This window comes from Taudactylus pleione, unplaced genomic scaffold (genome assembly GCF_031769625.1).
Source record: "Taudactylus pleione unplaced genomic scaffold, aTauple2 ptg000495l, whole genome shotgun sequence".
NCBI classification, from domain to species: domain Eukaryota; kingdom Metazoa; phylum Chordata; class Amphibia; order Anura; family Myobatrachidae; genus Taudactylus; species Taudactylus pleione.
In genome coordinates this window covers 17,503-44,544 of record NW_028284897.1, presented here as the reverse complement: position 1 = coordinate 44,544, position 27,042 = coordinate 17,503, and the positions used below count along the sequence as shown (strand labels likewise).

At 47.2% G+C, this 27,042-nt stretch overlaps 2 protein-coding genes across 3 annotated transcripts; one reads left to right on the top strand and one right to left on the bottom strand.

The window, feature by feature from the left end:
* Positions 1-2,182: 2,182 nt before the first annotated feature.
* Positions 2,183-14,658, bottom strand: LOC148502482 (uncharacterized). 2 transcript variants are annotated; one of them, XM_088449751.1, is made up of 8 exons: positions 14,590-14,658; positions 13,486-13,723; positions 10,477-10,610; positions 7,984-8,175; positions 7,133-7,211; positions 6,918-7,015; positions 6,614-6,767; positions 2,183-3,836 (listed from the first exon to the last, which is right to left on the bottom strand). In XM_088449751.1, the coding sequence occupies exons 2-8, from the start codon at positions 13,589-13,591 to the stop codon at positions 3,025-3,027; spliced, it is 1,575 nt and encodes a 524-aa protein (XP_088305877.1). In that variant the 5' UTR covers positions 13,592-13,723; positions 14,590-14,658; the 3' UTR covers positions 2,183-3,024. The 2 variants fall into 2 exon arrangements, with proteins under 2 accessions (XP_088305877.1, XP_088305878.1); XM_088449752.1 differs by having other exon boundaries at positions 2,183-3,833.
* A 265-nt stretch (positions 14,659-14,923) lies between these two features.
* On the top strand, positions 14,924-26,533 carry LOC148502481 (oocyte zinc finger protein XlCOF29-like). The gene is made up of 3 exons (XM_088449789.1): positions 14,924-14,971; positions 25,711-25,825; positions 26,309-26,533. Exons 2-3 carry the CDS (start codon positions 25,748-25,750, stop codon positions 26,531-26,533), a joined length of 303 nt encoding a protein of 100 aa, XP_088305915.1. The 5' UTR covers positions 14,924-14,971; positions 25,711-25,747.
* The last annotated feature ends 509 nt before the right edge of the window (positions 26,534-27,042 follow it).

The window sequence follows — 27,042 nt, the reverse complement described above, 5'->3', positions numbered from 1 at the left end:
ACAGATATACAGGTGTCACATATCACATTACTCAGCGCAGTCCTAGTGCTCCGTATACTGACAGTCACACACAGATATACAGGTGTCACACATCACATTACTCAGCGCAGTCCTAGTGCTCCGTATACTGACTCAGTCACACACACAGATATACAGGTGTCACATATCACATTACTCAGCGCAGTCCCCTAGTGCTCCGTATACTGACAGTCACACACAGATATACAGGTGTCACATATCACATTAATCAGCGCAGTCCCCTGTATACTGACTCAGTCACACACAGATATACAGGTGTCACATATCACATTAATCAGCGCAGTCCCCTGTATACTGACTCAGTCACACACAGATATACAGGTGTCACATATCACATTAATCAGCGCAGTCCCCTAGTGCTCCGTATACTGAGTCAGTCACACACAGATATACAGGTGTCACATATCACATTACTCAGCGCAGTCCTAGTGCTCCGTATACTGACTCAGTCACACACAGATATACAGGTGTCACATATCACATTACTCAGCGCAGTCCTAGTGCTCCGTATACTGACTCAGTCACACACAGATATACAGGTGTCACATATCACATTACTCAGCGCAGTCCTAGTGCTCCGTATACTGACTCAGTCACACACAGATATACAGGTGTCACATATCACATTACTCAGCGCAGTCCTAGTGCTCCGTATACTGACAGTCACACACACAGATATACAGGTGTCACATATCACATTACTCAGCGCAGTCCTAGTGCTCCGTATACTGACAGTCACACACACAGATATACAGGTGTCACATATCACATTACTCAGCGCAGTCCTAGTGCTCCGTATACTGACAGTCACACACAGATATACAGGTGTCACACATCACATTACTCAGCGCAGTCCTAGTGCTCCGTATACTGACTCAGTCACACACACAGATATACAGGTGTCACATATCACATTACTCAGCGCAGTCCCCTAGTGCTCCGTATACTGACAGTCACACACAGATATACAGGTGTCACATATCACATTAATCAGCGCAGTCCCCTGTATACTGACTCAGTCACACACACAGATATACAGGTGTCACATATCACATTACTCAGCGCAGTCCCCTAGTGCTCCGTATACTGACAGTCACACACAGATATACAGGTGTCACATATCACATTAATCAGCGCAGTCCCCTGTATACTGACTCAGTCACACACACAGATATACAAGTGTCACATATCACATTACTCAGCGCAGTCCCCTAGTGCTCCGTATACTGACTCAGTCACACACAGATATACAAGTGTCACATATCACATTACTCAGCGCAGTCCCCTAGTGCTCCGTATACTGACAGTCACACACAGATATACAGGTGTCACATATCACATTACTCAGCGCAGTCCTAGTGCTCCGTATACTGACAGTCACACACACAGATATACAGGTGTCACATATCACATTACTCAGCGCAGTCCTAGTGCTCCGTATACTGACTCAGTCACACACAGATATACAGGTGTCACATATCACATTACTCAGCGCAGTCCCCTAGTGCTCCGTATACTGACAGTCACACACAGATATACAGGTGTCACATATCACATTAATCAGCGCAGTCCCCTGTATACTGACTCAGTCACACACACAGATATACAGGTGTCACATATCACATTACTCAGCGCAGTCCCCTAGTGCTCCGTATACTGACAGTCACACACAGATATACAGGTGTCACATATCACATTAATCAGCGCAGTCCCCTGTATACTGACTCAGTCACACACACAGATATACAAGTGTCACATATCACATTACTCAGCGCAGTCCCCTAGTGCTCCGTATACTGACTCAGTCACACACAGATATACAAGTGTCACATATCACATTACTCAGCGCAGTCCCCTAGTGCTCCGTATACTGACAGTCACACACAGATATACAGGTGTCACATATCACATTACTCAGCGCAGTCCTAGTGCTCCGTATACTGACAGTCACACACACAGATATACAGGTGTCACATATCACATTACTCAGCGCAGTCCTAGTGCTCCGTATACTGACAGTCACACACACAGATATACAGGTGTCACATATCACATTACTCAGCGCAGTCCCCTACTGCTCCGTATACTGACTCAGTCACACTGGGTAACTTGCGCAGTATGGCGTATTAGGGCTATCTGTATAATTATACATTTGTATAACCGCACATGACCGGAATGGACCAATCTCTGCAGAGCGCCAGAATGAACTATAGAGAGGGTCTGGATTATCTGGAGATATCTGTGACAAAAAACCCAGAGAGAGACCTGGATGGTGCCTCCACATGGTGATGATATACAACTACAAGTCTCCGGGCACATAGCATGAGAACAATGTCATGTGATGGAGCGGACCAATCCCAGTCAATACATGTTATATCTCCTAAATTATAACACAATAAGGTATAAATAACACACATGATATAGTAAGATAACGGATTAGTGATCTGTATAACGGCAGCGTCACTGGGATCTAGGTCATGTTATAAACACAACATACCATATTGTATAGTGATTATGTTGATATTAGTAATAACGTGCGATAGTGTCCACTAGTGAGTCACATGATATGATCACACCCATGCGCCCAATTACACTAATAAGGGTAGATATAATATATATGTATAAGCAAATTATTCATCCTAGGACCCAATTGGAGACTTATTCTGCAAATATATAGAATATGAAGATCTTAGATTTAAGCATAATGAGAACCACCTGTAAAGTATCACAGTATATTCTGATATTGGAATCATACTGATATATATATATATATATAAATAATTCCCTGGGTGTATTCATATTAAAAATAGTATATATTTTAATGCATCTTTACAAGATCTATATTATTTATTGTTGTTTAGATTTCTCTAGCACTGTAAATTCCTCCTCTTTTTATATTAATGACACACATACCAATTATCTGGGGTTTGATAACTTAAAATACTGTGTGACTGGAGTGTTACTAAAACCCTGTTTTGCATCAGCTCATTGAAATACTTTTCTCATGTGTAACATCTGATGTCTAACAAGGCTCATTTTTCGTGTAAAACATTTCCCACACTCAGAGCATGGAAATGGTTTCTCACCTGTGTGAGTTCTCTCATGCATAACAAGATCAGATTTCTGTGTAAAACATTTCCCACACTCAGAGCATGGAAACGGTTTCTCACCTGTGTGACATCTCTGATGTTTAACAAGAGCCGATTTATGTGTAAAACAATTCCCACACTCAGAACATGTAAATGGTTTCACACCTGTGTGACGTCTTTGATGTGTAACAAGAACTGATTTATTTATAAAATATTTCCCACACTCAGGACATGGAAATGGTTTCTCACCTGTGTGACGTCTCTGATGTGTAACAAGATCTGATTTAAATGTAAAACATTTCTCACACTCAGAACATGGAAATGGCTTCTCCCCTGTGTGACTTCTCTGATGCTTAACAAGATATGATTTATCTTTATAACATTTCCCACACTCAGAGCATGGAAATGGTTTCTCACCTGTGTGACTTCTCTCATGTATAACTAGACGTGATTTCTTTTTAAAACATTTCCCACACTCAGAACACGGAAATAATTTATCAGGTGCATGAGTTGCACTATGTGTAACAAAAGCTGAGGTATCAGAAGACCAGTCCGGACTATTATAAAAGACAGATGATATAGCTGCACTGTGAGGTACTGAATGTATATTTAGTGTAACTGATCTGTCTTCTGGAGATTCGTGGGTGATGTTATCTTCGGTTTTAATATCTGCTCTCTCCAAGGCATTCCTGCTTGTGCGTCCATCTGCTGGAAATCAAATAACTGTATTATTATTAATCACAGCTCTTCATACAGCGCACACACATTACACAGCACTTTACAGAGAATATTTGGCTATTCACATCAGTTCGCACCAGTGGATCTTACAATCTATATTTCCTACCACATCTACTCTCAAATTTATTATGGTTAATTTGTGTCAGAAGCCAATCAACCTACCACTATGATATTTGGAGCATTAAATGAAACGCATACAAACTACACATAGTATATTGGTTTGGTCTCAAAGTCATGACTTCAGCAATACTAACCACTACACCACCGTGTGATATGTAACTATTATGAGTAAAGATTTTAATTTGCATGTACAAACTATGACCACACTATTACATTTACAAATATACAAACTACAAATAAGACTCTAGATGAACAGATAAAATATTGGCATAAGCACATTATCGGCACATGTCATAGACCCAACACCAGGGACAGGCAGATGGAACATCACCAATGTATACCTCCCCCAAATGCAGTCATTGCTGGGTAACGTTCCCTAGCCATCATCGCAGAGCAGGAAGCCTCATTAGCCAGTGACATTGGTGAACCACAATACCCATCTAGACCGCCCTCACACATACACATGGGAAACTTGTGGGCTAATTACCAATATCCACACTACACAAAGTTCCCCAGGTGAATATATATGTAGCAAAAGCAGCCTCTATATGGTCCTCTGGTCATCCTCAGGGAGAGTATCCCCACCAGAGTCATGTTACTAAATTAGGGTAATGAGTCACTGTATATAACCGCTGAGAGGGAAGGATAGCGATAGGACAGAGCAACACAGAGTGATGGCGGCACAGAGTGGGGGAGGCAGCAGGACACAGAGCGGGGGGAGGCAGCAGGACAGGGTAGAGGAATGGTGCAGGGCACAGAGCGGGGGAGGCAGCAGGACACAGAGCTGGGGAGGCAGCAGGATAGGGTAGGGGAATGGTGCAGGGCACAGAGCTGGGGAGGCAGCAGGACAGGGTAGAGGAATGGTGCAGGGCACAGAGCAGGGGAAGCAGCAGGACAGGATAGGGGAATGGCACAGGGCACAGAGCAAGGGAGGCAGCAGGACAGGGTAGGGGAATGGTGCAGGGCACAGAGTGGGGGAGGCAGCAGGACAGGATAGGGGAATGGTGCAGGGCACAGAGCAAGGGAGGCAGCAGGACAGGGTAGGGGAATGGTGCAGGGCACAGAGCGGGGGAGGCGGCAGGACAGGGTAGGGGAATGGTGGAGGGCACAGAGCGGGGGAGGCAGCAGGACAGGGTAGGGGAATGGTGCAGGGCACAGAGCGGGGGAGGCAGAAGGACAGGGTAGGGGAATGGTGCAGGGCACAGAGCGGGGGAGGCATCAGGACAGGGTAGGGGAATGGTGCAGGACACAGACAGGCAACAGCAAAAAGAGGAAGAAAGCAGAAGGGCAGAGCAGGATACAGAGACAGATCAGCAGATAAAGCGCGACAGTACAGAGCACCGAAGCACAGAGACTGGAGGGAGCCATTGTGCAATTACAGGTGTGTGGTTATAGCTGTGTGTGTGTGACAAGTTGGAGTTCATGTGACGTGTGTTGTGATGTGTTGTATACAGTGTATTGAAAAACAGTCAGTCGTGTAATATTACTAAAGGAAGATAATGGGTATTATCACATGTGGTAGTGCACAAGGAGGATCATGGGTAATGTCACATAGGGTATCATTACATTAACCAGTGATTTATCCACTATAGTGACATCTCTTGTACTGTATGAGATACACCAGAGAGTGTGGGGAGGAGACTGGTCAGATCTCTGGGCTGGTAACACACAGTGACATGATGTGAGGGGGAGAGCAGGAGTATAATAGGGGCTGATGGCTCCTGGTGTATGAGATACACCAGAGAGTGTGGGGAGGAGACTGGTCAGATCTCTGGGCTGGTAACACACAGTGACATGATGTGAGGGGGAGAGCAGGAGTATAATAGGGGCTGATGGCTCCTGATGTATGAGATGCACCAGAGAGTGTGGGGAGGAGACTGGTCAGATCTCTGGGCTGGTAACAACACAGTGACATGATGTGAGGGGGAGAGCAGGAGTATAATAGGGGCTGATGGCTCCTGATGTATGAGATGCACCAGTGTGGGGAGAAGACTGGACAGATCTCTGGGCTGGTAACACACAGTGACATGATGTGAGGAGGAGAGCAGGAGTATAATAGGGACTGATGGCTCCTGATGTATGAGATACACCAGAGAGTGTGGGAGGAGACTGGTCAGATCTCTGGGCTGGTAACACACAGTGACATGATGTGAGGAGGAGAGCAGGAGTATAGTAGGCACTGATGGCTCCTGATGTATGAGATACACCAGAGAGTGTGGGAGGAGACTGGTCAGACCTCTGGGCTGGTAACACACAGTGACATGATATGAGGGGGAGAGAAGAAGTATAATGGGGGCGGAGTAGGATGTAGAAGAAGATGATTGTGTTGACTGTATTATTTTTTATTTATAATTAGCCAATCAGTGATGTATGCAAGATATGTAGTCATACCCAAGTTCCATACACATAGGAGTTTACTATCCAAATACCCGAACACACAGGTACATTGTGTCAAAAGTCAATTAACATACCAGTATATTTTTGGTTGGGGGAAGGAAATCCACACCAAACTTGGAGAACAGAAAAACTCCACACATATAATACACTGGTTACAATTAAACCGAACAATATATCATGGTGCAGAGAGAGAATGTGACTATTTTCTGTAATAAGTGTTTTTTACTCACCTGTGCTGATATGTGTAGGGATTTCCTCCTCCTTACACTGATCACTCCTCACATACGTGTCTTCTTCTCCCTCTATATCTTCTGCCTTATTATCAGTCACATACGTCTCTTCTCCTTCTATAACTTCAACCTTTAAAAATGTCAGACCTTCTCCCTAAATAACCCACAACAGAAAAAAAGAACAATTTTAGAAAGTTTGATGAAATTAGATGAAATAAAACAAAAAATATCTGTATAAGACACACACAGCTTCATATAGTGACAGTCACTTTGGTATATTGGTGAGACCCTAAATCCCATCTACCTGATGCTCCTGTGGGATCCTGTGATTCTCCTCTGTACAGTGCTGGGAATAAAGAGAACGGGGACATCTCTCTGGGGTATTTCTGTTACTGGATCCATCTGTAGGAGACACACAGTGACTGAGTACATGGTATATATGTGATTATCAGGTGATGTGTATATAGGGGGCTCCCATACCCGCTCTCCCCTGTACAATAAATAACAGTCTCCTCTTACCCAGTGATGTGAGGGGCCGGTGATTCTCCATCATCACGTCCTTGTACAGAGCCCTGTGTTCCTCTATATACTCCCCCTCCTGCATGGAGACATAGACAGTGACATCCTGACACCTTATAGGAACCTGACACATACAATGATACAGTCATCACCCAGACACATCCCCTGGTGTTACTGTATAATGTCCCATTCCCAGCAGTCACCTTTCCAGTCATCACCCAGACACATCCCCTGGTGTTACTGTATAATGTCCCATTCCCAGCAGTCACCTCTCCAGTCACCACCCAGACACATCCCCAGGTGTTACTGTATAATGTCCCATTCCCAGCAGTCACCTCTCCAGTCATCACCCAGACACATCCCCTGGTGTTACTGTATAAAGTCCCATCCCCAGCAGTCACCTCTCCAGTCATCACCCAGACACATCCCCTGGTGTTACTGTATAATGTCCCAATACCAGCAGTCACCTCTTCAGTCATCACCCAGACACCTCCCTTGGTGTTACTGTATAATGTCCCAATACCAGCAGTCACCTCTCCAGTCATCCCCAAGACACATCCCCTGGTGTTACTGTATAATGTCCCAATACCAGCAGTCACCTCTTCAGTCATCACCCAGACACCTCCCTTGGTGTTACTGTATAATGTCCCATTTCCAGCAGTCACCTCTCCAGTCATCACCCAGACACATCCCCTGGTGTTACTGTATAATGTCCCATTCCCAGCAGTCACCACCCAGACACATCCCCTGGTGTTACTGTATAATGTCCCATTCCCAGCAGTCACCTCTCCAGTCATCACCCAGACACATCCCCTGGTGTTACTGTATAATGTCCCATTCCCAGCAGTCACCTCTCCAGTCAGCAGCTGAATGATCTTGTTGGTGAGTTCCAAGATCTTCTGGTGATTGTGTCTCTCATGTATCAGTGAGTGAGGTGGAGGCACCGTGATGGGGCTCTGGTTCCTGCTCAGTCCTCCTGACACATGGGGACGGCTGCTGGGTGTCTCATACTTACCGGATGTCTTCTTCACTATTGTGTAACCCTGTGTATTGGGGAATACATCAATTAGAAGATAAAATTACAAATTCCCCTATTTGTCTTTATAATTTTTAGTGGTTAATTGTTAATACTTTAACATGAAAATGTATACAACCACTAACCTACATGTAACCTATATATATATATCCCCCTATCCTACATGTAACCTATATATCCTCTATACAACCCCCTATCCTACATGTAACCTATATATCCTCTATACACTCCCCTATCCTAAATGTAACCTATATATCCTCTATACACACACCCCTATCTTACATGTAACCTATGTCCTCTATACACACACCCCTATCTTACATGTAACCTATATATCCTCTATACACCCCCCCTATCCTACATGTAACCTATATATCCTTTATACACACACCGCTATCCTACATGTAACCTATATATCCTATATACACACACCCCCTATCCTACATGCAACCTATATTTCCTATATACACACACCTATCCTACATGTAACCTATATATCCTATGTACACCCCCCTATCCTACATGTAACCTATATATCCTATATACACCCACCCATCCTACATGTAACCTATATATATTATATACACCCCCTATCCTACATGTAACCTATATATCCTATATACACCCACCCATCCTACAATTAACCTATATATCCTATATACACCCCTCCAGCCTACATGTAACCTATATATCCTATATACACCCCCCAGCCTACATGTAACCTATATATCCTATATACACCCCCCAGCCTACATGTAACCTATATATCCTATATACACCCTCCAGCCTCCATGTAACCTATATATCCTATATACACCCACCCATCCTACATGTAACCTATATATCCTATATACACCCCTCCAGCCTCCATGTAACTTATATATCCTATATACACCCCCCAGCCTACATGCAACCTATATATCCTATATACACCCTCCAGCCTACATGTAACCTATATATGCTATATACACCCCCCAGGCTACATGTAACCTATATATCCTATAATCTTCTGCCATCCCCAGTAGATGGACTGATCTGTGAGCCGGATTCAGCACAGGACAGAACTGCAAATTCTGGAAATGGAGCAGGTGTCCTGACATCTGCAATCCCTGCGGTGCCTCCAAGGTCATAGCTTGGGATCACGATGGTTACCCCATTGGTCAGGCTGCAGTAGCTGAAGCTTACCACAGCATGGCCGGGACCAGTCAGCCTGCAAGGCCAAGAAGTCTGCTTCTATGGATGCATATTCTTGCCATGCCAGACATGGAAGAAGGAGGCACCACGCGCCTATTTCCGGGAACACAGGCCGACATTCCCCGCACCTCCCCTGCCTGTAAATCCGGCAATGGCATACGGGGGCCTGTGTGCGATTTCGTAGGACTCGTTCTGCATATATGTAGAGCAGGTCCTGCACATGCGCAGCCTCCCGATAATTGGGAATCTGCGATCGGCAGTGCAGGCTGATTCAGGCCCTGTGTCCTCTGTCTATGGCAGGCTCCCACAGATGACTCCTATGCTTTATACAGAGTAGTGCAAACAGCGATACTGTAGTGTAAGATTAATAAGAGGACTCAGAACTGCCGCCCACTACACATGGCAGAGACTGCGGCAGAGGTAGGCTAAGACTAATACAATTGATGCTATAAAAGGATTTCACAGAAGCGAATGGACAAAAATAAAATTCACATGCACACGCATGATATACAAAACAGCTATGTAATACTTCCTAAATGTGTCTGACTGGATGCATCCCAGACACCAGAATCGCAAGGGGTAAAGCATCCAAGAATACCTCACCTCCCTAGTCATGTCCCTTTATTATTACTATAGATATAAATGACGTCACTGTGACTCTCCCAGATCCCCTCACCTCCCCAGTCATGTCCCTGTATTATTACTATAGATATAAGTGATGTCACTGTGACACTCCCAGATCCCCTCACCTCACTAGTCATGTCCCGGTATTATTACTATAGATATAAGTGATGTCACTGTGACACTCCCAGATCCTCTCACCTCCCCAGTCATGTCCCTGTATTATTACTATAGATATAAGTGATGTCATTATGACTCTCCCAGATCCCCTCACCTCCCCAGTCATGTCCCTGTATTATTACTATAGATATAAGTGATGTCACTGTGACACTCCCAGATCCCCTCACCTCACTAGTCATGTCCCGGTATTATTACTATAGATATAAGTGATGTCACTGTGACACTCCCAGATCCTCTCACCTCCCCAGTCATGTCCCTGTATTATTACTATAGATATAAGTGATGTCATTATGACTCTCCCAGATCCCCTCACCTCCCCAGTCAGCAGGTAGATGATCTCCAGGGTGAGATTTAGTATCCTCTCCGTCATGTGTTTCCTGTCCTTGTCCATCAGGACACCTCTCACCCTCACCTGACTTCTTGTAAAGACTCTGATTCTTCTTGTGCCTAGGAATAAATATAATACTTATCACAGATTACATATATCTCTGAGTTATCATTAGGGCCATCTTCTTTCCTCAGGTCACATCGATACTACATACGTGAACACACTGATCAATAAACACAGGTCACATTGATATCACAAACTGATCATTATATACAGGTCACAGATATCATACACCTGATACACACTGATCACTATACACAGGTCACACTATCATACACCTGATACACACTGATCACTATACACAGGTCACACTATCATACACCTGATACACACTGATCACTATACACAGGTCGCACTATCATACACCTGATACACACTGATCACTATACACAGGTCACACTGATATCATACACCTGATCATCACTATACACACTAATCACTATACACGTCACACTATCATACACCTGATACACACTGATCACTATACACATATCACACACCTGATACACACTGATCATCACTATACACACCTGATACACACTGATCACTATACACAGGTCACACTGATATCACACACCTGATACACACTGATCACTATACACAGGTCACACCAATATCATACAACTGATACACACTGATCATCACTATACACAGGTCACACTATCATACACCTGATACACACTGATCACTATACACAGGTCACACTATCATACACCTGATACACACTGATCACTATACACATATCACACACCTGATACACACTGATCATCACTATACACACCTGATACACACTGATCACTATACACAGGTCACACTGATATCACACACCTGATACACACTGATCACTATACACAGGTCACACCAATATCATACAACTGATACACACTGATCATCACTATACACAGGTCACACTATCATACACCTGATACACACTGATCACTATACACAGGTCACACTATCATACACCTGATACACACTGATCACTATACACATATCACACACCTGATACACACTGATCATCACTATACACACCTGATACACACTGATCATCACTATACACAGATCACACACCTGATACACACTGATCATCACTATACACACTGATCACTATCATACACCTGATACACACTGATATACACTGGGCCTGATTCAGACTCGGATGGTATCTGCAGTCCGTTCGCTATTGCCGATGGTTGCTAATCTGCGCATGTGCGAACTACACTGTGCGATCACAGATCCCTCGCTCGCCCAGCAAAACCAGCCCAGCACAGCACAGCCCAGCCCAGCCCAGCCCAGCCCAACACAGCACAGCCCAACACAGCACAGCCCAACACAGCACAGCCCAACACAGCACAGCCCAACACAGCACAGCCCAACACAGCACAGCCCAACACAGCCAGCCCAGCAGAGGGAGTGACAGGAGAGGCCGTTTGTGGGTGGTGACAGGGGCAGTCCAGTAAAAACGGGGAGTTGGAGATGCGAACGGAGGCGTGCCCGAGTGTTTCAACGCCGTTTTAGAGGCGTGCATAATTAACAGGCAGCGTCATAGTACACGTCACCAGCCATTTTTTTCCTCTGTTTTCCTCGCAATGCTTGCGGTAAAAAAAAGCTACCACAAGCACTGGGTTCACATCCGATAGTGGTCGATGTACCAATGTTTTCATAAACTTCCAGGGGATGACGTGGGGCAGTGGGCGTCTCTGCATACGCTAAGGGGAGTCTGCATACACAAAGTGAACGCTCGTACAGGTACGATGGGCGTGTCTATGCCTTGGCGAGCGATCGCTACCCGCTGCGTCACTTTCAGATATTTGCATACATATCATGCGAGCGTACGTTCATAGCGACCGGGTCTGAATCAGGCCCACTGATCACTATACACAGGTCACACACCTGATAACCAGTGATTATTATATATAGTATAATATACACAACACCATATGACAAGATATTTCCCCAGGCCAGATCCCTCACAACCCACCCACCTTTTCCTCCTCATTCCACCCTCAGGTCTTCTCCCCAGTAACCTAGGATAAAGGACCTCATTCAGAGGCGGTCGTTAGATGCAAGCGGTCGCTCTGAATGAGGGCGGCCGCTAACATCTTGTAGTGCCGCCTCTTGGTCGATCGCTAAGCTGCGGGTTACCACCCACAGCTCTAGCGACCGACCAGGGTGGTCGCGATGGTCAAGACCATTGGGGCTTGTGACAAGACCCTAAGGTTGGGTCTCGGCATTCGCAAGGCCAAGGGAGCTCCCTGCTCTGATCGAGCAGGAAGCTCCCCACTGACATCACTGCTGATGTCAGTGTGCTCTGATCGAGCAGGAGGCTCCCCAGTGACATCACTGCTGTCAGTGGGACCGCCCCCAAAAGGCAGGCGTTCCTTCGGGAACGCCTCCGTTTGGCCGGCCAAGCCCCCTGCCCGCCTCCCAAACGGGGCGAGCTGTCACTCACCATCGACAGCTCGCCCCCTTTGGTGTGAGACCCCTAGCGATAGAGCACCCTTCGCTAGCCGGGTCTCATGCATGCGCATGTCGGAGCCGGCACAGATGTGCAAATGCCCAGTGGGGGAACATCGAGCCGTTTGTGAGCTATCAACGCTTTCGACCGGGTCTGAATGACCCCCAAAGTCTCTGCCCCCATCACCTTACCCTACTTCTCTGCTCCCCCTCCCCCATTATACCTCCGATAGCGCACCACATCTCCCAGCCCAACCTCTGCCCCCCACTACTGCCCTATTCCTCTGTCTCCTAATATCTGGGCGACTTGTGTACAATCACCCATCTTATTATCTCTGCTCCCACATCTGTAATAATTACTGAGTGTCAGCGGTGTTGTACAGTCTGTGACTCTGGAACTGTAGCGGCACCATAAGTCTCAGCATGCCCTGTCATGCTGTAATTCACAGTTATTCTACCACTGTAGGATGTACGTACCATGTGTGACATTCCTGCCGGCCATGTTTATGTAGCATCGGGAAGAGGCAGAAGCATTTCTAGGGGGATAATCACTCACACACTGAAGATCTAGATGCACTGTCATGGTTCCCCGAGGACTGGAGCTGGAAAACGCTGGTCCCCTACACACAGGGCAGTAATAGAGACAGTGCGGGGAGCAGAGGGAGCTCCAAACAGGTTGGTGATAGTTATCTCACTGGTGACTCTGTAAGGAGACCTGGAAAACATGAGCTGTTCCCTAAGAACTGGCACTGGGAAACGCTGGTCCCCTACACACAGGGTACTAAGCACCCTTTATACCAATACCAATACAAAGCCTCAGACAGGTGAGGAGTCAGCAGGGCCTATTACAGAGGTCGTCTGTGCATCTTATACATCACCCGGTGTACACTATGGTGTCTCTGTGTGTATTCTGTCACTTCCACACTAATAACCACCTACTGAGGGTACTGACCGCCAGCTACAGCTGCTACGTTCTGTATGGGGGGTCTGAGTGCTCCGGACACCTCCCTTTCTATATAGTCTGTTACCTACCGAGCACTGACTGCTCCAGCTGTATTATATGTAACACCAGGGTCTGCTCCAGCTGTATTATATGTAACACCAGGGTCTGCTCCACCTGTATTATATGTAACACTAATAACCACCTACTGAGGGTAATGACCACCAGCTACAGCTGATACGTTCTGTATGGGGGGTCTGAGTGCACCGGACACCTCCCTTTCTCTATAGTCTTTTACCCACCGAGCAGTGTCTGCTCCAGCTGTATTGTAGTAACAACAGGGTCTGCTCCACCTGTATTATATATATATAACAGGGTCTGCTCCACCTGTATTAAATATAACACTAAAGTCGGCTTCACCTGCATGATAATAATGCAGCAGCACCACTGACTGCTCCACCTGCATTATTGTAATAGGGTCTGCTACATCTGTATTATATGTAACACTGGAAGCTGATCTACCTGTATGACAAAAACACAACACTATTGACAGATCTACATGTATTATGATAATGAGGCACCACAGTCTGCTCCTCCTGTACCATCATAATAATAATAATAATAATAATAAACATCTTTACCTGTTACTAGACACAACAATGGTCGCTCTCTGCATCTCACCCGGAAGTTGCTGTTTATAGAAGACACGCCCCTCTGGATAGCCACGCCCCGCCCCTCTCATCTCCTTATAGCTATGGCTCCTGTCTGCCCCGCCCCTCCTATCATAGTGACCGCCCTCCTCTTATTCCCCTCAGTGCGGTGATTGGAAGCAGCGAGTAACCAGGCGGTTACCGCTCACAGCTTCATCACTAGAGTAACAGCTTAATAGTCTAATGGTGTCCTCATGTACGGTGACCGGCGGCCATATTCTTATAGTCTACCAGTCACAGAGCAGAGGGGGCGGGGCCACAGGGGCTTAAGCTGCCATTTTGTCATAGACATTCCTGGCACAGCCGGAGCCAGGTAACGTGTCCTGTGTATAGTATATTATTATTATATAGGGGTGAGGGGGACTGTACAGTGATATATGAGGGGGAATAACAGCTCCCAGCACACACTGATATGTGGTATTATTATTATATAGGGGAGAGGGGACCGTACAGTGATATAAGAGGGGGAATAACACAGCTCCCAGCACACACTGATATGTGGTATTATTATTTTATAGGGGAGAGGGGACTGTATAGTGATATATGAGGGGGAATAACACAGCTCCCAGCACACACTGATATGTGGTATTATTATATAGGTGAGAGGGGACTGTACAGTGATATATGAGGGGGATTAACACAGCTCCCCGCACACACTGATATGTGGTATTATTATTATATAGGGAGAGGGGACTGTACAGTGATATATGAGGGGCAATAACACAGATCCCAGCACACACTGATATGTGGTATTATTATTATATAGGGGAGAGGGGACCGTACAGTGATATATGAGGGGGAATAACACAGCTCCCAGCACACACTGATATGTGGTATTATTATTATATAGGGAGAGGGGACTGTACAGTGATATATGAAGGGGAATAACAGCTCCCAGCACACACTGATATGTAGTATTATTATATAGGGGAGAGGGGACCGTACAGTGATATATGAGGGGGATTAACACAGCTCCCCGCACACACTGATATGTGGTATTATTATTATATAGGGAGAGGGGACTGTACAGTGATATATGAGGGGCAATAACACAGATCCCAGCACACACTGATATGTGGTATTATTATTATATAGGGGAGAGGGAACCGTACAGTGATATATGAGGGGGATTAACACAGCTCCCAGCACACACTGATATGTGGTATTATTATTATATAGGGGAGGGGACTGTACAGTGATATATGAGGGGGAATAACACAGCTCCCAGCACACACTGATATGTGATATTATTATATAGGGGGAGGGGACCGTACAGTGATATATGAGGGGGATTAACACAGCTCCCAGCACACACTGATATGTGGTATTATTATTATATAGGGGAGGGGACTGTACAGTGATATATGAGGGGGAATAACACAGATCCCAGCACACACTGATATGTGGTATTATATAGGGGAGAGGGAACCGTACAGTGATATATGAGGGGGAATAACGCAGCTCCCAGCACACACTGATATGTGGTATTATTATATAGGCGAGAGGGGACTGTACAGTGATATACGGTATTATTACAGTGTTTGCAAATACGCGCTATAGCGCGTATTTTACCCACAAACGAAGCCCGGTGACTCACTTTGTCAGAGTGGGTGGGTCCCCGGGGACGCGCTCCGCTGCTGACCATTCCCCTGGCTCCTGCTATGATTGATGTCTCAGGGAGCACTATTAAAGGAGCCATTACGCGGGAGCTGGGGTGTAACTCTGCGGGAGACTTTAGTATTACCGGCCTGTATGTCACACATCCCACACTCGCCGGGAACACCTGGACACCCGCCTGGAACACTTAACTCGCTGTTATTGGTCCTCGGCCTCTTCTGGGTGTTGTACAGACACGTCCCGTGGTTCTCCTCCGTACCGGGCAACTCCGGGGTAGCTGCAGCTTTCGCACCGCGTGAAAGGGCTGCTGTTGGTGTAGGGTCTGCCATCTAACAGGTTGCCCTTCTGGCTGTCTATCAGCCCCTCGCTGTCCTGCTCTCCCTTCTCCAAGTGCGGAGATGTCTCTCTCCGCCGTGGCAGTCTTGCTCTCCCGCCGGCTGCATGTGGTGGTAAAGGGTGCAGCTGCCGGATAGGACGATGATGATGATCAGAGGATAGCGTGAGGAGTAATGTGCCCGACACCCCTGGCCCGAAGACTGGTCCCGGCGGCCCCCCGGCCCGAAGACTTGCCTGGTCCTGGAGGCCCACCTTGCAAGAAAGACTGTGCCCCGCCCCAGCATGAACACTCCGCCCCCTCCGGGTTGAAGGTACTTGTAAAGAGGGGTAGCGAGGCGGGTGGGGAATGGTGAGGCCGCGGGAATTACTGTCAGACACAGACTTCATCCTGTCGAGGTTCATGCTTCTTGCAGCTCCCTGGAACAGTAGGAGCGGAGGTGCTGTCACGCCGCCGCATGCCGCTGGTCTTGCTCGACGGCATGTGGTAGCGTAACAGCACCTCCGCTCCTATTGTTCCAGGGACCTGCTAGGAGCATGAACATCACGCTCTGGCAGTGGGTATGTAGGGGAGCCTGGGGTGCTGGGGCCGGGCGCACTTATCATGTCCCTCCCTAGCTGTATTCACCACTCCTGCCTCCTCCTCTGTAAAAACAGAGCAACGGGGGTAGTTATTGAAGCAGGGAGTAGTTGAGGGAGGGTTAATAATTGATGTTGTGAGTAGTGGTGGGAGGGGTAATAATTGATGTTGTGAGTAGTGGAGGGAGGGGTAATAATTGATGTTGGGAGTAGTGGAGGGAGGGGTAATAATTGATGTTGGGAGTAGTGGAGGGAGGGGTAATAATTGATGTTGGGAGTAGTGGAGGGAGGGGTAATAATTGATGTTGGGAGTAGTGGAGGCAAGGGTAATAATTGATGTTGGGTGTAGTGGTGGGAGGGGCAATAATTGATGTTGGCAGTAACGGAGGGAGGGGTAATTGATGCAGGGAATAGTGGAGGGAGGGGTAATAATTGATGTTGGGAGTAGGGGGGTTGTTATTGATGCAGGAAGTAGTGGGGGGGTTGTTAGTGAATCAGGGAGTAGTGGGGGAGATGTTAGCGATGCAGGGAGTAGTGGGAGGGTTGTTAGTGATGCAGGGAGTAGTGGGGGAGTTGTTAGTGATGCAGTGAGTAGTGGTGGAGATGTTAGTGATGCAGGGAGTAGTGGGGGGGTTGTTAGTGAAGCAGGGAGTAGTGGGTGGGGTGTTAGTGATGCTGGGAGTAGTGGAGAAGGGTGGGTTGTTAGTGATGCTGGGAGTAGTGGGGGGATTGTTAGTGATGCTGGGAGTAGTGGAGAAGGGGGGGTTGTTATTGATGCTGGGAGTAGTGGAGGGGATGTTAGTGATGCTGGGAGTAGTGGGGGGGATGTTAGTGATGCTGGGAGTAGTGGGGGGGATGTTAGTGATGCTGGGAGTAGTGGGGGGGATGTTAGTGATGCTGGGAGTAGTGGGGGGGATGTTAGTGATGCTGGGAGTAGTGGGGGGGATGTTAGTGATGCTGGGAGTAGTGGGGGGGATGTTAGTGATGCTGGGAGCATTGGGGGGGTTGTTACTGATGCTGGGAGTAGTGGGGGGGATGTTAGTGATGCTGGGAGTAGTGGGGGGATGTTAGTGATGCTGGGAGTAGTGGGGGGGATGTTAGTGATGCTGGGAGTAGTGGGGGGGATGTTAGTGATGCTGGGAGTAGTGGGGGGGTTGTTAGTGATGCTGGGAGTAGTGGGGGGGATGTTAGTGATGCTGGGAGTAGTGTGGGGGATGTTAGTGATGCTGGGAGTAGTGGAGAAGGGGTGGTTGTTACTGGTACTGGCAGTAGTGGGGGAAGTCCCAGGACTTCTCCCCATTGATGTGCAGCCTCTGTTTCCTATAGATGGGCTCTTTGTATATCATGTGCCTGCATGATAAGCTGCTGATGGTGAAATCAATATTATTAATGGCGTTAGCTGAGGGGCCAATATCTGGAATGCATCGCATTCTGGATATTGATATATCTGGCAGCAATACGTCCCCCATAGAAACCTATGGGGGATGCGGCTGTCAGCGGGAATGGAGGGATCACAGCAGGTATTGGAGATACCTGTTGAGGTCCCTCCTTGACACATCCGGGGGAAACTTAATATTTGAGGTAAACCTCCGAAAACAGGTGTTTATATTATATTATATTCAATAATAAATGGGCCCCTAAAACTTTAGTTGGTTAACACTGGCAGCTCTAATGTTCATTACCAGCACCTGACTCTATTATGGAAAAATGTCTCATTGTGCACTAAAGATTAAAAACTTTAATTCCGACGGGACCCAGAAAAGGTCAGGTAGGACCCCAAATTAGCAAAGTGAGGGCTCCCAGGGACCCACACTTTTTTTGGCTCACCACGATCACTGTATTATTATATAGGGGGAGGGGACTGTGGTATATGAGGGGGAATAACACAGCTCCCAGCACACACTGATATGTGGTATTATTATTATATAGGGGAGAGGGGACTGTACAGTGATATATGAGGGGGAATAACACAGCTCCCATCACACACTGATATGTAGTATAATTATTATATTGTGGAGAGGGGACCGTACAGTGATATATGGTATTAATATATAGGGAGAGGGGACTGTACAGTGATATATGAGGGGGAATAACACAGCTCACAGCACACACTGATATGTGGAATAATTATTATATAGGTGGAGAGGACTGTTCAGTGATATGAGGAGGAATAACACAGCTCCCATCACACACTAATATGTGGTATAATTTTTACATAGGGGGGAGGGGACCGTACAGTGATATATGGTATTATTAATATATAGGGGGAGGGGACTGTACAGTGATATATGAGGGGGAATAACACAGTTCCCAGCACACACTATGTGATATAATTACTATATAGGGGGAGAGGACTGTACAGTGATATATGAGGAGGAATAACACAGCTCCCAGCACACACTGATATGTGGTATTATTATTATTATATAGGGGGGAGGGGACTGTACAGTGATATATGAGGGGGAATAACACAGCTCCCAGCACTGATATGTGGTATTATTATATAGGGGAGAGGGGACCATATAGTGATATATGAGGGGGAATAACACAGATCCCAGCACACACTGATATGTGCTATTATTATTATTATTATATAGGGGAGAGGGGACTGTACAGTGATATATGAGGGGGAATAACACAGCTCCCAGCACACACTGATATGTGGTATTATTATTATATAGGGGGGAGAGGACTGTACAGTGATATACGAGGGGGAATAACACAATTTACAGGTACCTCCGGTTCCACAGCAGTCTGTAATCCCCCTTCAGGTACTACCACAGGCTTTACAGCCACCTTGTTTGGATGCTTTTTCAAATTCAGTACAGAGTTTGGCAGGCTCTATGGCTTTGTAGTCTATGTTACAGGATGCCAAGCCTAGGAAGGCATCTAAACGCCCAGTGGTGTCATCACAATCTACACAGACACAGACGTGTCATCAGATGACGGCGCAGTAGATGATGATTCTGATTCCTCTCCACAGGAGGTGGAGCCTAAGGGTGCGTACACATTGGGCGATATTACTGAGCGATTGCACAATTACGACATTCTAATCGTGCAAATTGGCATGTCCAGGAATGGACTATGGGTCTGATTCAGAGCCGGACGCTATTTGCGCTCGCTCGTTCAGAAAAGGGGGTTGGCTATTTAAATTGACCGTTCGCTCTTTGCGGTCTGTTGACGCTTCCATGTCTGAACGAGCGAACAAAACATGTGGTCGTTATTCTGAAAAAACGCCCCCCTGGTCGCTCGCATCATACGTCATGTCCGCTATTTATGAGATTAATCGAGTACATCGAACGGCGTATGAACTGCTCGCTATTCTTGTGGTTGGTTTTTCCTACCGCAATCATGCGAGCAGTTCTGGCTAAAATACACCCAACTGACGTGGTCGATGACGCTTCTTTGTTAATTATGCACACCCTTAAAACGCCTGTTTTGACCTTTTGGCACGCCTGCGTTCTGATTTCCACTCCCCGTTTTCAAGCACCTTCCCCTGTTACCACCCACAAACGCCTCATCCTGTCACTCAAATTAGTAGGCTTTCGCTATTTTGTGAGCACACGATTTTCGGCCGCACTGACTAGTTCGCGCATGTGTACTAAAACCCGTACACATGCGCTGTTGTGCGAACATCGCTCGGAGCGAACGAGCGTCCGCTTACGAGCGGCTCTGAATGAGGTCCTGTGCCTGCACTGAACGACTGATCGTTCAGTGCAGACACTACAGGTGATCAGGAACGACGGAACGGTTACGATGTCGTATTCGTACATTCTTTCCTGATCGCCCAGTGTTTACACACCTTAAGTTGAGTATTAATGTTCCTGCTTTGGTGCGAGTGGTCCATTCCATTCTACTTATAGAGGATGAAGAACCTACCCCTAAATCCAAGCACCCTCAGTTTAAGCAGGTTAAGGTGACCTCAGCTGTTTTTCCTCTTTCTGACCAGCTAGTTGACCACATGGCGGAAGCCTGGCAATCTTCTGGTAAGAGGTATCTGCTGCAAAAGCGTTTGGTCTCATGTTACCCATTTCCTGAAGGTCACTGCAAGAAATGGGAATCACAGCCTGCGGTAGATTCTCATGCTACGCGCTTAATACACAGTGCTACGTTACCAATGCCTTTCATCTCTTCCCAAAAGGATTCTACAGATAGGAAGGTGGAGTCGATTTATTCTCCCTCAGGAGCCGTTAAACATCCGTCCATGGCTATATCATGGGTAGCCAAGGCGATAGAAAGCTGGGTATATGGTATGGAGGACACCTCCCGGGGTACGCTCCCGACACCCAGAGAGGTTTGGTAAGCCACATTAGAGATGCGGCTGCTTATACTGGTGAGGCCGCTCTGGATTCCAGTTTACTGATCTCAGGAGTCTCAGCTGCAGCAGTGTCTGCTCGCCGCTCCTTGTGGCTACGCTCCTGGAGGGCGGATGCGGATTCCAAAAACTGCCTGGAAACCTTGCCCTTCAATGGGGAGATGTTGTTTGGCCCAGACTTGGACAAAATTGTAGACACATTGGCAAAATTTAAGTCCGCTTTTCTGCCATCAGCACCTTCATAGGCCAGATCCTCTTCCTTTCTGTCCTTTCTTTCTCAAAGAAAGACCAAAGGACAGTCCTTTCCTAGACAGTCAGCGGCTAAATCGACCTCCAGACCTAAGAAACTGGCCTGGAGTGCCAGACGCCCTACTTCCAAGTCAGTGGATAAGTTCTCAGCCTGATGGGATGGGCCCCCTCTGGGGAATCTCAGAGTGGGAGGCTGACTTCTTCAGTTTGCCCAATATTGGTGTCTCACCACCAGGGATGCTTGGGTAAGAGAAGTGGTCTCTCAGGGGTATGCCCTCTCATTCCACCGAAAACCTCCCCACCAGTTTTTCTGCACAAGCCCTCCTGTGGACAAGACCAAGGCCTTGCATATCCCCAGGAGGCCATAGAGTCCTTGCTGAAAGCAGAGGTAATTGTACCAGTGTCACTATCTCAACACAGGACTGGTTACTATTCTACTCTGGTTCAAAAGCCGAATGGGTCTCATGGGCCTATCCTCAACCTTAAATCTCTGAACAAGTTCCTCAGAGTGCCCAGGTTGAGGATGGAAACTTTATGATCCATCATACTGGCTATGGAACCTGGGGATTACATGGTTTACCTGGATATTCAGGATGCATACCTACATGTACCCATAGCGCCTTCTCACCAGCGTTCTCTGCGATTTGCTATTCTGCACCGTCATTCCAGTTTCGGGCGCTGCCATTTCGTTTTGTTGGGTTCTCAGGAAGTGCTACAACACCTGCACCTGACGATTGCTTGTCTTCGGGCACACGGGTGGCTGATCAATTGGAAAAAGTCCTCCCTAATACCCTCGCAGAGGATGGTTCATTTGGGAGCCTTCCTGGATTCTCATCAGCAGAGTATCTTTCTAACTCCAGAAAAGATCTCCTCACTGCAACAGGGAGTGCGCAGTTGCCTCGGCAGTCACCGGGTTTCGGTACACTCGGCGATGCAGGTTCTGTGGTCCATGGTGTTCACATTCGACATGGTGGAATATGCTCAGTTCCATTCAAGGCCCCTGTAGGGGTTGATACTATCCAAGTGGAACGGATTACCCCACCAGATCAATACTTAGAAGCTGGTACTTTCTTCGGAGGTGTGTCTGTCTCTATCTTGGTGGCTGCAAACGGCTCATCTCACCAACGGTCACCCCTTTTGGATCCCGGACTGGGTTCTCCTGACAACGGACGCCAGAGTTCGGGGCTGGGGCGCAGTGACCGGTCCTCACACCTTTCAGGGTCATTGGACTGCTGTCGAGACAATACTTCCAATCAACATATTGGAACTCCAGGCGGAGTACAAGGCCCTCAAGATGGCTCAGCACTTTCTTCAAGGAAAGCCCGTGCAGGTACGACAATGCCATCATGGTGGCTTACATCAACCATCAAGGAGGCACTTAAAGTCAGGCAGCAATGGCAGAAGTGTCCCGCATTCTGACATGGGTAGAGTGTCACCTCCCAGCAATTTCGTCAGTGTCCATCCCGGGAGTTCTCAATTGCGAACAGACTTCCTCAGCCGTCACAACGTGCATCCAGGAGAGTGAACTCCTACTGGACAAATGGGGGCTCCCAGAGGTGGACCTCATGGCATCCCGACACAATCATAAGTTAACGGTGTACAGGTCCAGAACAAGAGATGCCGAAACAAGCTTAGTGGATGCTCTGTCAGTGAAATGGACCTTCCAGTTTGTTTACCTATTTCCTCCAGTATCCCTGCTTCCTCGGTTCTTCGGAAGTTCAAGCAGCACGGAGGCATGGTCCTGCTGGTGGCTCCAGCTTGGCCAGACGTCATTGGTACTGAGATCTTTGGAGTCTTTCCATCGTCACTCCATTCCTGCTACCTTAACGTCCGGACCTGTTATCTCAGGGTCCTTGCCTTTACCCGGACCTGGATCTTCTGTCTTTAATGGCGTGGCTCTTGAGACATCCCTCCTAAGGTCCAAAGGATTCTCTAGTTCTGTCATCACCACGATGCTTAAAGCACGTAAACCTGTCTCTGCCAGGATCTTCCACAGAGTGTGGCATACATATTTACAGTGGTGTCACTCTCGGGATTACGATCTCAGGTGTTTTTGGTATATCCAGGATATTGGCATTCCTTCAAGCTGGATTGGACCTGAAAGTACATGTCTCTGCACTTTGTTTGGTTCCAACGAAGAATTGCTTCGCTACCGGATGTCCTCACCTTTCTCCAGGGTGTCTTCCGGATTCAACCTCCCTTTGTTCCCCCAGTGGCTCCTTGGGATTTGGCAGTAGTTATTCGGGCCCTCCAGGGTTCTCCATTTAAACCCCTGGATTCAGTTGAACTTAAGTGGTTAACAGCTAAGACTTTTTCTCCTGGCTATTGCATCTGCTCTGCCAGAAGGGTGTCACAATATGGAGCGCTCTCCTGTCATCCTCCTTTTCTGATATTTCACCTGGACCGGGCTGTGCTTCGCACTTGCCCTGAGTTTCTTCCCAAGGTGGTTTCTAATTTCTATATTAACCAGGAGATTATTGTACCGGCCTTTCAGTCACCTGACCTCTCAGCAGGTGAGGCCTCATTGGATGTGTTCTGTGCTCTCAGGATGTATGTGGACCGTACCAGTTCCTTAGGAAATAAGACTCCTTGTTTGTGCTCTATGGATTTCACCAGAAAGGATGGCCGGCCAATAAACAAACATTGGCCAGGTGGCTTTGTATGATTATCTCAGATACACGCAGGCAGGCCTTCCGGTTCCGCCTTCTGTGACTGCTCATTCTACTTGGTCTGTGGGCCCCTCATGGGCAACTCGCAGTGGCGCCTTGGCTGTTCCGCTTTGTAAGGCGGCCACGTGGTCTTCCTTTCAGACCTTTCTAAGGTTCTATGCATTTGATACCTTTGCTTCTCAGGATGCTTTCTTTAGGCGCTGGATTCTCCTCCGAGCACAGGAGCTTCCCCACCCTTTAAAGGACTGCTTTGGGACATCCCCAAGGTCTCCCTGTGGAGCCTATGGACCCTGAAGAAGAAAATGAGAGATATGGTAAGAACTTACCTTTTGTTAACTCTTTCTTCGAAGCCCATAGGGTCCACAGGGCACCCACCCTGACACACCTGGCTTCATATGGGCTATGTTACTGGTCACCGGTTTCCCGTCTCCTTCTCTGCGAGTGTGATTCTTGAGTGTTCCACTCTTCCTTCTCTCTCTTTTTACTCCTCCGGCATGAGGCTGTATAAGGTGTGCCCAGGACTGTATGTATGAGGTGTAATGCTGGGCAGTGACTGGGTATGGGGGGTATATGTGCTGGACATGAGGCTGTATAAGGTGTGCCCAGGACTGTATGTATGAGGTGTAATGCTGGGCAGTGACTGGGTATGGGGGGTATATGTGCTGGACATGAGGCTGTATAAGGTGTGCCCAGGACTGTATGTATGAGGTGTAATGCTGGGCAGTGACTGTGTGTATGGGGGGTATATGTGCTGCACATGAGGATGTATAAGGTGTGCCCAGGACTATATGTATGAGGTGTAATGCTGGGTAGTGACTGTGGGTATGGGGGGTATATGTGCTGGACATGAGGATGTATAAGGTGTGCCCAGGACTGTATGTATGAGTGTAATGCTGGGCAGTGACTGTGGGTATGGGGGGGTATATGTGGTGCACATGAGGATGTATAAGGTGTGCCCAGGACTGTATGTATGAGTTGTAATGCTGGGCAGTGACTGTGGGTATGTGGTATATGTGCTGGACATGAGGCTGTATAAGGTATGCCCAGGACTGTATATATGAGGTGTAATGCTGGGCAGTGACTGTGTGTATGGGGGTATATGTGCTCGACATGAGACTGTATAAGGTGTGCCAGGACTGTATGTATGAGGTGTAATGCTGGGCAGTGACTGTGTGTATGGGGGTATATGTGCCGGATTCTTTGATTATGTTTCCCAGCCTGTGCTTCATTTTTGCAATTACTACTTATGTTCTTTGTGATATTTATTATAATTATTATATTCATTCTTAGACGATTGAGCTGTGGTGAAATCACTGTTTCACTGAAGATGGACAAGGACCAGAGTCACAAAAGCCAGAAGATTTTACACCTCACCCTAGAGATAATCTACCTGCTGACTGGGGAGGTGAGAGGTTCTGGGGGGGAAGGGTCACATTGATCTCACTTATATCTATAGCAATAATACAGAGACATGACTGGGGAGGTGAGAAGATCTGGGAGTGTCACAGTGACATCACTTATATCTATAAGAATAATACAGGGACATGACTGGGGAGGTGGGGGGATCTGGGAGTGTCACAGTGACATCACTTATATCTATAGTAATAATACAGGGAGGTGGGGGGATCAGGGATTGTCACAGTGACATCACAAATCTATAGTAGTAATAGAGGGATATGATTAGGGAGCTGAGGGGGATGTGGGAGTGTCACAGTGACATTAATTACATCTATAGTAATAGTACAGGAATATTACTGGGGAGGTGAGGGGTTCTCGGAGTGTCACAGTGACATCACAAATCTATAGTAATAATATATTGACATGACTGCGGAGGTGAGGGGATCTGGGAGTGTATGTAGTGATGTTTGCTGTCTCCCCCAATACATAGGAGTACACAGTAGTGAAGAAGACATCTGGTGAGTGTAAGACACCCAGCAGCCATACCCATGGGTCAGGAGGACTCAGCACGACCCAGAGCCAAATCACGGTGCCTCCACCTCACTCACTGATACATGAGAGACACAATGACCAGAAGATCTTGGAACTCACCAACAAGATCATTCAGCTGCTAACTGGAGAGGTGACTGCTGGGAATGGGACATTGGGTGTATAATACAGCCATCACAGCAGCGGGTGTATAATACAGCCATCACAGCAGCGGGTGTATAATACAACCATCACAGCAGCGGGTGTATAATACAGCATTCACAGCAGCGGGTGTATAATACAGCATTCACAGCAGCGGGTGTATAATACAGCATTCACAGCAGCGGGTGTGTAATACAGCATTCACAGCAGCGGGTGTGTAATACAGCAATCAGCAGCAGCTGTGTAATACAGCATTCACAGCAGCGGGTGTGTAATACAGCAGTCACAGCAGCGGGTGTGTAATACAGCCATCACAGCTGCGGGTGTGTAATACAGCCATCACAGCAGCGGGTGTGTAATACAGCCGTCACAGCAGCGGGTGTGTAATACAGCCGTCACAGCAGCGGGTGTATAATACAGCCGTCACAGCAGCGGGTGTATAATACGGCAGTCACAGCAGCGGGTGTATAATACGGCAGTCACAGCAGCGGGTGTATAATACGGCAGTCACAGCAGCGGGTGTATAATACGGCA

Bases quoted from the DNA above. Each gene is read 5' to 3' on its own strand.
- LOC148502482 (XM_088449751.1), bottom strand. From the start codon at position 13,591: ATGACAGTGCATCTAGATCTTCAGTGTGTGAGTGATTATCCCCCTAGA. The intron at 8,176-10,476 runs GTGAGGGGATCT...CCCAATACACAG, and splicing joins TCTACCTGCTGACTGGGGAG to GGTTACACAATAGTGAAGAA. The intron at 6,768-6,917 runs GTAGATGGGATT...TGGGTTATTTAG, and splicing joins GGATCCCACAGGAGCATCAG to GGAGAAGGTCTGACATTTTT.
- LOC148502481 (XM_088449789.1), top strand. From the start codon at position 25,748: ATGGACAAGGACCAGAGTCACAAAAGCCAGAAGATTTTACACCTCACC. The intron at 25,826-26,308 runs GTGAGAGGTTCT...CCCAATACATAG, and splicing joins TCTACCTGCTGACTGGGGAG to GAGTACACAGTAGTGAAGAA.